We start from the raw sequence: 12,369 nt of genomic DNA, 5'->3' as shown, positions 1-12,369 counted from the left end.
CCTGATAATAGAGTCTGTGAAAGAAGACAAACTCTATTCCAGCTGTGATTCCTAGAGGGACAACGAAGTATTTGCAGCCACTTGACACCAGTGTGAACCGTGCAGTTCAAAAGGTAAAAACTGAACAACTATACTTTCTGCTATTCAGCCTTCCTGTTATCTGCTGAAGTCTGGCTTTCTCTCACTCCCTTGCAGTCTGAATGAACCACAGTTATTTTTGAACACTACAATGATACTGAAAACACTGAGCTCCAGTCGCACCAACGAGCATTTTTATCAGGACCTGTTACAGGATAAAGCTCCTTCCCTGATCAAAACAAAAATCCGATATTCGAGTTTCCAACTAGTCAGTACCTGCCAAGGTTAAAACTTGTTTCTCGGGCATCTCTATGACTTTTGGATATCATTTCGCCTTAAACAGTCCACAATTGTCTCCTTTGTCATAGCGTGCAACAAGTATTATACATGCAATAAACCAGAACAATGGGAAATTACATTTGATGTGGCTGTGGTTGTGCTTACTCAGAATTGGTAATAAGAAAAGTCATTACTATGCGGTGGAATAACAGTAATTTAATTTAGCACTTGATTGCACAGGCTTAGATGTGTAGTATGTACAGTGGCATTATGCGGTTTAAATGATAGGGCTTGTTTTTTGTTTTTCATTTAAACATTTTACGGACGCAGCCTTCGCAGTTTAAAGACAAATCCTCACTCAGTGAATTGAACCTCGCACTATATTCAAACCCAAATGAACTCCCCCTGAAGTGAGTAACTTCCACAAGTTTGAAGTGCTGCCAACCCTAAACTAGGGACCATTTGTATCTGTGGGTCAAGCCATATGTAGTTCTATGTCAAAAGGCGTTTTGTTGATCCGTCACTGAGCAGACAGGCTTTATAGGAACTAAAATAAATAAATATTATGACCAGGGTCAGAAGCAATTCATCTGTACTCTGCTAAATCACTCTGGAGAGGGTTTGGATATTTTGGCTGATTTATGAAAACGTTTCGGATGCTTTCCAACAACATTGAAGCAATCATTTCTGCTGTTTGACATTTGCAAACAAAGAGTTTCCAACCCTAAAACTTTTCTCATGTTTAAATCCTCACTCAGGCATTTTGGTTTGCTTTTGTCATTGTAAAGTGGCTTATATATTAGTTATTTGCTCAAAAGATACTGTTGTCTTTCAAAATTGGTATTGCTCACATCCCTATTACGTAGACATTCGGTAAAGCAATCAGGATGTAACCCAAGTTCCTTATGTGGTTAAAAATAGCACGTCATTAAAGACTGTTTATGTAGGGAAATAATTGCGCAAAACTGCAATACTGTGAATGGAAATAGTGAGAGCTACTGAAAGAGCAGGGATCTATAAAATTAAGTGCTTGTAAGAAGCCAGTTTTTAGCCAGGAAGATCCTATTGAGATACAATATCACTTTATCCAGTGACTCCTGCAAACAAAAAAAAATAATAATAATAAAAAAACAAGGTAAAACCATCATGAAATTAAAAAAAGAAAAAGATGGAAAATAAGTAATCAAACACTAACCAAAATACAACTACAATAATACAATTATTATCAAAATACATAAACAAATCAACTACACATGCTGGGAACAACCAGAACTAAATTACACAAAAAACAAAAAAAAAGACGAGTAAAAACCCTAAATCCCAGAATGCAGAGTATTAACCCATTTCCATCACAGCATTCAAGAAGGACAAGTTTTACAGCCGATATGCCCAAGATGTCAGAGAAACAAAAGTCCAGCACGCTGCAGCTCTTGTTCTCTTTGCGTCAAAGATGATTCAACATTTGTTTTGGGTTGTGCTTTTTAAGGTGCAACAAACATTTATATTCTGATAGTACAATAATGTGAGCTTGCTCCATTGTATCTCTGCTTTCCCTTAATCTTGTTACTAACCCGCACAAAAGATGTTCGCATAGTCCTTATATGCTATCACTGAACAGCTAACCCGCACATGACATCATCATGCCTGCTGTCAGGCATGATGATGTCCATAAGCGTTTCTTGCCGTCAACTTGGTAGTGTTAACTTCATTCGAAAGGGCTAATGAACACATTAACAATCAATCTCTAAGTAGAAAAAATATTGTTTTAATACTTTTCTATCAAAATTATATGTCATTTTCCCTTCTGCTTAGCATTGTGAACTGATTGTCTGAACACAAAACTAATTGGCGCTCTTATTTAGCTTTAAAGCTATTTGACCTCATTCCATATTCTTTAAAACAAATCAAGGAAACATACATACGGTAAACACACTGAATTATGTCACAGCATAATTTTATCGATTATTGGTTTTAGTTTTGCTATGGATTCCCATTTGAGTTTATTAGACTTGCTTATTTTTTTCAATTTTACTTAGTAGTTCAGATAAAGGTTACTAGCTTCAAGAGTTTGTCGTCAAAAATCATTTAACTGGAATTTAAAATATATAACTGCTTAAAAACACCAGTGCAGGCATTCAATGTTGTTTTGTAATGCCACACCTCAAAAGGCAAGAATTTATAAAACAAAAATTTACAGAGACCGATGGCTGTTTGTTTAACTGTTATTTCCTGATAACCAGGTGGTGCCCCGACTAGGTAATTTTGATCAAAATACTGACTGTTAATAATTGCTTTGGCACCTTGATTCTGATTTTGATATTCTTGTTTTGTATGCAAGCCAAAAAAAGTCTAATTTTGGTCTCCTCTGACCAGAGCATGTTCCACCTTGTTGCTGTGTTCTCGACATGACTTGTAACAAACTGCAGAGAGAAATTGTTGTACCTTTCTTCCCAATAAACAACAATAGTTTTAGGCTATGAAGTGACAAAATGTGAAAAAGTTCTATTATTATCTTTAGCTGTCACTTTATACATGTTGTATTAATTATTACTGTATATTCTTCAGTGATGGTATCAAGGCCTTTTTATATCTCTTTTTGCAGGTGAAGAAGCAGACTCCGATGATGTTATATTGCTCTCTCCTTTTCCTCTCCTCTTTCTCTTTCACATTTTCTCCCTTTTAGCATATCGTTTAATCCGTTTCTCTCCTTTCCCCCCCTCTTCTACCTTCCCATTTCAGTGGTCATTGAACATGAAATAGTTCCAGCATAAAATCGAATAAAGCTTCTATAAATCAAGCGGAACGTTATGGCGAAAGCAGTAATGCTCCGCTGGTGAAAGTAAAATCTGTTGGGCTCTTTGTGGCATCAAGACAACAATTCTTAATGCCACATTGCCAGACAAGACACAAAAAAAGCTTGAGGTATATATGAACACCCTTGCAAGGCACTGTCTGGTTGAACCAATACTTTTATGATAAAAACATAAACTTACTTAATCCCAGCACAGGTACTTAGGCTGACATCTGACTCAACGTGGCCCTCCACCTCTCCATGGTAGTAGCAGTTTGCCTATAAAAGCATAAATAAAATGATGTAAAGGTTAAAGGTTTATACCACAACAATAACAGGAATGAAGCAAAACATTAGCTCAGGTTTCAGCAAAGCATCCTGCCATAGCTGGAGAAATTTTTTCCCCTATTAAACAGATGCCAATAATGTTCAGTTCACATGTGAGTCTGAGTCTCACATTTCCTTTCATAGGGTTTTGTGGCCTGCCACACTTCCAGGTACCCACTTTCACAGACCATCTGCCAAGCTAGAGCAGAATGTAAAGAAACTAAATTAAGTCTATGTTTATTGACTAAGGTCTGGCAGAAAATGGGTGGGACGGAAGTGTCTGGTTTAGAGTGAAAACAGGCCCCTGGCTTTCTCCATCACTTAGGCAGCCCTTGCTCAGGTGAGGTCTGACCGACAGCAGGGCTACAACCCTGTTTGGCTAAATAAAGGAAATGTGAGTTTTCCAGCCCACTTAGACTCCCTCTAAATATAGAGGGCAGGCACTACATTTTAACGTCTGGCCCCCTTTGAGGTGGCTTCGCCTCCAGGGGCAGATGGTTTGACAGGATCGTTGTCGAGATGTTTATGGTATTAAAAGAAGCCTCTGCTTATTTTTTTCCATCATTATGCCACTTCATAGTAATTTTGCTTTGAGTGTTTACTCACTTTTGACATGAGCTAATGAAAACCTCCTTACTAAATGGTGTTTTTTTTTTTGTCCCACCACAGACATCTTTAAAAACCCACAAACTGCCTTAATTTGGCTTTTTGTGTTTGTTGGTGAAGAGCTTTGATTACAGTTTTCAAGCTACATTCATGAATATTTTGATATGCAAATCAGATGGAATGACATGAAGTAACAAAAACCCAGAAAAACATGCACACAGGATATGGGCCAGTCTGAGATTCTTATAACGTTATAACTTTGAGTAAAGTTATTAGCACTGTTTCACAATATTACGACATGAGCACAAAACCAAAATTGAAGCAAAAATGTACACAAGCTACAAAATACTATTTGAATCATATTTTATTTAAAAGAACAACTTGTTTTGTTTTTGATATGACCATGTCAAAATGAAAACGGTGGTTATTGCACGCCATTATCCATTTTGCCATTCTCCTCTTTTGAACCCAGTGAGCTTCTTAGGAATTAAAATAGATCTAAACAACGTCTAAATATTTCAGACACATCTTGGATAAAATTAGAACACATGGTCTTAAAAAGGTATGCTTTTTTCCAACATCTGAAACAGTTATTTAGAGGTTTAATAAAAGTCTAAATGTTAACTTTAGAGTGAACAGCATAAAAAAGGGTGGAAAAACCTGGACTCAAACTTGGGATCTCTTCATTTGTAATTTAGCATCTTTACTAGTTGAGCTACAGTTGGGAAAAGAAGTATTTAGCCAGCCAATGATTGTGTTAGTACTCCTACTTAGAAAGCTGAGAGGTCTGTAATTCTCATCATAGGTACACTTCAACTATGATAGACTAAATGAGACAAAAAAAAATCACATTGTAGGATTTTTAAAGATTTGTAAATTATGGTGGAAATATGCAGTAGGACAACTAAATACTTTTTTGCCCCACTTTATACATCAGTCAACTTCACTTTTCACGTGAACAGTGATATTGACACTTAAATACATCAAATACATATTAATTACATTTAAAAAATACTACGTACAGTAAATAGATATTAAACCGCGCTATAGTACTATGCGGGAATTTAACATTCATTTGAGGCTGAATTGACAGAGACTGATAGCTGTTCGTTCTGCTGCTGGCCTCCAAATTAAAATCAGATCCATTGCTCAATGGGGGAAGCCAATATCAGCTTTTCAGCCAGCTTACCAGCAGTGTACAGCAGTGTACTTTCTATAAAGCCATTCTCTGCAAGTCTTTCTCCAACATCTTTCCAAAATGCTTTGATAGCACACAAACATTTTGATGGTTGTGAAACTTGCAATTTGTCTTCAAGCAGTTAGAGAGCATCTGGAACATTAGCATGTGTTGAGCTCAGAAAAAAACAGCACACACTAAAATTGTCTTTTTTTCGGCAATGTGAGGCACCAGGAGATTCAACCTGCAGAGACTTTATGTTTGCAACCCCACCCCTCGCAAATACGGAGAAAAAAAAGCAATATAACCTACACAATTCTGGAAAAACACATTCTGTTTTTGACACCATTGTTGTACATGTTGACATAGAAAGAGGGAAAAACAGATGCAGACTTTGTGAGACATCTCACACAGGTTTTACCCTAAAGTATGACGTCAGTAACTGTTACTCCGCACGTTAACAGTCTAGTCCTGAGAGATGGTGGTGTAGCTGAGATAAAAAGGCAGTAATATCTGGAAGGTGTTTGAGGGTGTTTAGCTCCGTGATGACTTTTTGGCATAGAGTCTCTGCACCCTAGAGCTATAAGGCCTCTGCATTGCGTTCCAAATAGGAATAGCAAAAGAACTGATGACAGAGGTGTGTTTCATCCTTGTGATTGCTGTTTGCTCTTGGGAGGCAGTATCTTTAAGAGAGGTGTTGCATTTCAGTTTGGTGTGACTCCAAAGCTTTTCTGGGATGTTTTTAATTATTCTCTGGATATTTCCCTTTCTGTGTGCTTCTATGCAGTTTGAATACAATGCCAGAATATTATACATCACTGGGAACAGAGCAGTAAAGGCACTGCTTTTATTATGTGTCCCTCAAAGGTAGGGCCATTGTTGCTTGCCAAGCCTGTGAGGCACATTTTTTGGAAATCACACCCATCCAAAAAAGTTTTGGTATAAGTCAAAATGTAAAAATTAAGTTTCCTTAGGTAAGCTCCACCATATGAGGTCAAAGCTAAGTAATATGGGTGTACTGATGGACCAAGCTCACAGGTCGAGAAGATAAAATAAAATAGGCCAGATTTTATCAATATTCTCCAAGAGTATCTTCCTACAATCACAGGGCATTGCCATATCTCAAATCAATGCTGGAAGTTAGTTTAAATATTTTTTTGATAAATTACTTTTATTTTAACAATAAGGCAAATAAAACTTTTAATTTGTACCCTGATTTCAACCTTTTTCTTTTCAATGAAAGCTGTAGGCTGCACTGCTTTTAGAGATACTCTGTATACAGTTCTTTGCTTACTTGGTCATCTATATTTTTACCAATAAAATTCTGAAACACACATAATAAACAACTGCACTGACGGTAAGCTAACGCTAACCTGGACTATCGAGTCAAGCGGAAAACAGACTTTGCGACATATAATAGTATTTCCTGAATGCATTTATAAAATAGCATACATTGTAAAGGCTATTCCACTTTCATTGGATGACAATTAAAATACTATTTTCTCTGTATATATGATGGGCTTATTCCAATTCATTAAGACTAAGAAATATATCACACAATGAAGAAAAGTCAGAAACGTCTGATATGGACTGGATATATGGTGGCACCCTGTGACTGCAGATAGGTGCCTCTCATATTTTGGGGGAAAAATTAATCCTCGTTTCTTTTCTTTTCACAACTGGAGTTAAGGTTTTACCAATCACACCCCATGTTTTATAGAATAAATAATCTTATTGGCAAAACAAAGTATTGCAAATGTGTTTTAAATTGTGTTATACTCTCTGTTCAGCCAAGCGAAACCCATCACAGGTTTGATCGGTCTAAATAATTTTTACAATGCTTAATTATTCTTCACTCTGTCCGTCAAACTCACACTGTTTTTTTAAATGTTATTTTAACCAGGTACCTGACATGTTGCAACATTATGGATAAAAGTGGTGGCTACTTCTTCAATGCTTTTTATAACAGAGTGTTGTTAAAAAAAACAGCACTCTGCTAATGCTAGTCGCATTACAGTGCAATGCGTCTAGCCATTTTTATTTGCCAACTCTGTCTAAAAAGCAGCAAAAATCAAGAGCTACTTCCTCTTATAATTCAAAACAAATCTCAAACATGGAGACAGAGGGGGTTAAACCTAGAGTACACAGCTCCGGATCTGGGGCTCATCATAATAACTTACTCTTATTTAGTTTAGACAGAAACTAAAGCTGACAGCAACTGCATAGTTATACAGACTTCTCTATGATGAGACATGCTGTAGTGTTTATACTCAATGTTTCACTACACACGTGTATATATATATATATATATATATATATATATATATATATATATATATATATATATATATATGACAGCATTTACTGTGAATCCTGATGGGTGCAGTCTAATGTAGGACCAATAGAGCGAAGAACAGTTTTTATCCCAAGGCTGCCAGAACCCTGAACTCTGTTTACATGTATGTGTGTTTTTTGTTTTAGGCAATAAGATAATTTTTATATATATTTTTTTCAATATATACTTTTCCCCTTACATGGACCTGACTATGGCAGCTACCATAATTTCATCATGCACTTGTTTGACAGTAAAAGCATTTTGATTCTGGTCCTGCTTTTACAGTTTTGGTCTCATTGTCCAAGATTTGTATGGGGACAAAAACTAACCATGGATCTCCACGAGCATTTTTTTCCTACACATATTTGAGTCTCTTTGTACCAATTTGACAGTATGGACAGTATAATTATCTAATCCTGATGAAATCTACCAGCAGAAGGTATTTTGCAGTCATTTGTGTTTGATTAGGGATATTTGTCGTAAAAGTCAACTGACCAAAATAATAATTGAAATTACAAAGGAAACAAATTGTAATGTAAAATCATCTGGTGAATTGAGAAAATAAAAATATAAAATTCAGATTTCATAATTTAGTGAAAATACATTTGGAGGATTTCTCGAAAAACTAAATACTAAATTGACATAAACTGAAAGAGTTCATGTGAAATCCCTGGTGTTTTTTGTTTTTTGTTTTGTCTTTGCAAAATTTATTAGCTGAAGGAATCTGTGTTCATTTAGTATGTTTAAAATTATGATTTGAGAGGATTATTACTGCACATAGAGATGCCAAGTTTTTGTTTTCTGAGATGAGAACAGACTGCAGTGAAGTTGAAAGTTTGCAGGTTTTTGCTCAGCAGCACGCACGCACATGTGAATATCTTTAAAATGGGCTTTAAACTGCCACATGGAACTAATCAATCGATTCAGCTGTTTTATTATCCGAGTTTTCCTTTAATTTATGCAGCCAATGATAAGGAGTGACCTCTTCATGTTGGTGTGGCTCCCAAGAGGTGGAACACATTGGAGTTTAGGAGGCGTATGCTGACCGAACACAGTCAAACATGTGTCTTCAATTTCCGTATCTCAGCCATTACTTTGAGTTATTGTAAACCTACAAAACAAGGGAACTTAAATTACAGTGCAATGCGAAATGTCTACACCCATGTCACTTTTTTCACATTTCGTCAAATTACAACAAAAAACTGCTGTGTATTTCATTGGGATATGTGACGGATAGAAAGTGACGGAAAGATTTTTAATTTTTTCAAATAATAAAAAAAACAAACGTGCAGTGTGCATTTGCAGTCAATCCGTTGTACGTTTGGGAGATGATTTAGACATCTGGAGACTGATAAATTAGAGCATTCTTCTTTGCATAACGCCTCGGGCTCATTGAGATGGAGAGCATTTGTGTGCACCCATTCTCAAGTCTTGCAAAAGACTAAATTAGATTTTGGTCTGCTCGTTGATTGGGCCATTGTTACACATGAATATGATTCGATCTCCCGTAAATCATTCTGTTGTAGCCCTGACTTCATGCTCAGAGTTGATCTGCTGTTGTCTTCCTGCCTCTTGCAGCTGACCGCCTGCAGACTGACATGCATTTGGCTCCATCCATCTTCTCTTGAACTTTGACCAGATTCCCCCTCTCTGCTGAAGAAGGTGGCACCATGCTGCCACCGTCATGTTTCTGGGATGAAATCATTCACAGGGCAACTCTGGTTATTGAGTGGGCGTAACTTTTGAAGGCATCTAGTTTCTGCTAACTGAACATTGTTTCAAGGAAAAAGATTAGGAAGGGGTGCCAGGTCTATGGTTACAAATTGCCTCAAGAGATTATTTTTCATTCTTTAAAAGAGGACCCTAAGCTTTGAGCCTCCAAAGATATATGGACATTTCCTAGCGTTGTGTTGAACAAGAATAGTCCCCTGTAATGAGGTAAAACATGAATAGACAGGACGTTATATTAAAAAATGATATTTTAGTGGGGAGGAACAGGGCTGGATTTAGTGCATAGAGCTAATGCTATCGACTCATGTTTCATTGATGAGATCATGACTTTGATGCATTGCAATAAGGGATATGAATAGACTTTTTGTTTCTCTGGTTTCTGCATAAAGCAGAGGGGAAAATGCTTATATGTAAATGCATCAGAAATGATTAACGAAGATTAATAACTAGGAGGTGACCTTTTGGGTAAATCCAAATGTTGCTATTTTACGCATTAATTATTCCAAGCTGCGTATTTAATATCCCCTGATGTGATTGATATTCCCTGTAGATGGCTTTTGTTGCAGCACACTTCTTTATTGGGGCCCCATGTGGACTTAGATTTAGTGAGAAAGGGAGAGGGTGATAAACAGGACTGGAGAAAAGGCTGACTCATGCTGGAGTGACTCCCAGCAGTACCGTCTTCGTTGACAGAACTGAATCCGCAAGATCCCTTCTCCAGATCACTATATCAGTCTCCTCCCGGCTGGCCAGACAAATAAATTACCCACACCTCAGTCTCAAAAGATCTGGCTGATTTAAGGAAAAAAGATCCTCCCTTGAAGAGCCAACTGTGGTCATGAGACAGGAATGAGGAGAGGGGTGGAGGTCAGAGGATGTCCATGTGTTCCTGTAAGTCAATTAGTTATGAAGGTATCCAATTTAAAATCAGGTAGCTTAATGTAAACATGCGCTGATTATTTAGAAGATCTGGAGATTTACTACCATTCTCAGTTCATAAAATTCTTATTAAGAGACCAAGTTTCAAATCCTGATCATTTCCTGTCAAATAAAGACCACTGGTGCTACAAAGATTTTTTTTTAAATATATCCATTGTCTATTTTGTGTGTACAGTTTATTTAAGAGCTATACATCACAGCAATCAAAATATTTTTTCAAGCCATCTCACCAAGATGGATAATTAATTCTTCATTTAAACACTAGAGAATGAATCACATTATATGTGAGACAACAGTCCTTGGACAACAGAGAATTAGAAAATGTACATTTAAAACTATTTTTAGCTTTTTAAATTACCAGTTAGCCCATTTAGCATTATCTTCATGTGTATATCCAACAAAATTTAGAGCCTTTAGAGCCTCAAACCCTGAAATTTTTTAATAGTCTGCCGATATTTCCAAATCCACCAGACAGAGGTTACAAGCTAAGCTACTGAGCAATGTTGCCATAATATTTTGCCCATTTGCTGCAGTCAGACTTTGTTCAAAATTAGCAGCCTGAGACTTTGATTACCTCCCCCATACTGAAAACAGGTAACTTTAAGCCTGCTTTCAACAGTAAAAACTTTCAAACTGAAGAATGATTCTGTTATCTAAATGTGTTAGCACTTAGATATGGAAATCTCACTGAATGTAAAGAAAAAAAAAACACTCTGAGCTTTTAAGTCAAGCTAAAACTCTTTTAATCCTGACCATCAACTGATTTGATGTGATCAGTGCTTTCCCCCTTGAATGACAGGGACTTTTACAGAGAATGAGGGACTGTATTGGTTGTTGCAGTTCCTGTTTCTGTTTGATGTCACCTGGTTCAAGCACTGTTTGTGTGTGTGCCTATATATTACCCCCTGCACCACCGCTTTACCTGACAAAATAAATAAATAAATAAATCTTAATCAGAACAGCCTAATCTCTAACACTAACCTTATCTCAATACTCTAGCAAGAGATTGGAGTTAAAATTCTCTTGGCTGGATCTAATAAGTAATCAGCAGGCCAAATAATGAAGTTACAGTTTTTTTTTTTTAAAAAACATCAAGACTAAAATCCCATCATTTTGTAATGTATTGTACTATTCTGAGTTTAATAGAAAACATATTAGGAACATACAGAATGCTTTGATTCACAAATGGGAATAATCTTGTAATTCCTGCATTTTCTGTTGATAGTGAAAATACTACGTCTGTCAGAGAAACTGCATCACATTTCTTCCTTTTTTTATGTTACAGTCCCAATCCTAAAAAAATTTAATCAGTAGAAACTGGTAGTGGCAGGTCATACTTCGAAGAAGACCCTTCAGGAAAATCCCCGATCTTTGCGTCTCTGTTCATCATCTCAGCATTAACATCAAATTTTGCATATTTCTTTTTTGAATAAAAACTCGTCTCTTCATGGTTGGACGCCTAAGCAGTGACCTTTCACAATCCACTAGACTGGCCGGCTACAACTCTTTCATTGTCTTTATGCTCTGGAATGACAGTGATTTTAATGAGGTGGGCGAGCCCCTTTGGTGAAGCAGCAGTTCTGGTCTCACCGCAGTTCTAAGTGGGACATATTGTTCGATTTGCCATGTGGATTGAACAACCTCTAATTCAATTAATCCATTTTTATGTCCTTCTGGTATACACCAACTGACCAGTGCGCTTTAACACGTGCCCATAGGCTGTTTCTGATGGTTTATTGGTATTTTGGAAAAAAAGAAATGTGGCATTTAATTGCTTTCCAAACTGCAGAGGAACAAATCCCCTGAAATGGAGCCAGCTGGTGGAGCTACAAAGCGTAGAAACAGCTCCATGCAGCTATAATTACCTTTTTATCTTTATGAAACCTCAAAATAAAATGCCTTTTAATGCATGATATTTATGCATACATGGAATATGCTTTCAAAGACCCGGAGTATTTAAATGCTGAACACATTTTGCTTGGGGATGGTTAATTGAGCCGGATGATTATGAGCAATATTTATCACAGCGTTGAAGCAAAATGGCAGAGAGTATGTAAAAAAGGAATTTGTGCTGCAACAGACCAAAACCATTGCTTATAGCTATAC

At 36.7% G+C, this 12,369-nt stretch overlaps 1 protein-coding gene across 2 annotated transcripts in view; it reads right to left on the bottom strand.

Annotated features, from left to right (window-relative positions):
* LOC105926454 (disintegrin and metalloproteinase domain-containing protein 12) overlaps positions 1-12,369 on the bottom strand; it is a 144,024-nt gene that overhangs the window by 60,692 nt on the left and 70,963 nt on the right. For both annotated transcript variants that reach the window (XM_012862804.3, XM_036142021.1), the window contains exon 5: positions 3,351-3,427. In XM_012862804.3, the coding sequence (XP_012718258.2) occupies positions 3,351-3,427 (77 nt within the window). The remainder of the gene's footprint in view (positions 1-3,350; positions 3,428-12,369) is intronic.

Source organism: Fundulus heteroclitus, chromosome 10 (genome assembly GCF_011125445.2).
Source record: "Fundulus heteroclitus isolate FHET01 chromosome 10, MU-UCD_Fhet_4.1, whole genome shotgun sequence".
Classification (NCBI taxonomy): domain Eukaryota; kingdom Metazoa; phylum Chordata; class Actinopteri; order Cyprinodontiformes; family Fundulidae; genus Fundulus; species Fundulus heteroclitus.
Note: the sequence above shows the minus strand (reverse complement) of the source record. Positions and strands in the feature narration are given on the sequence as shown.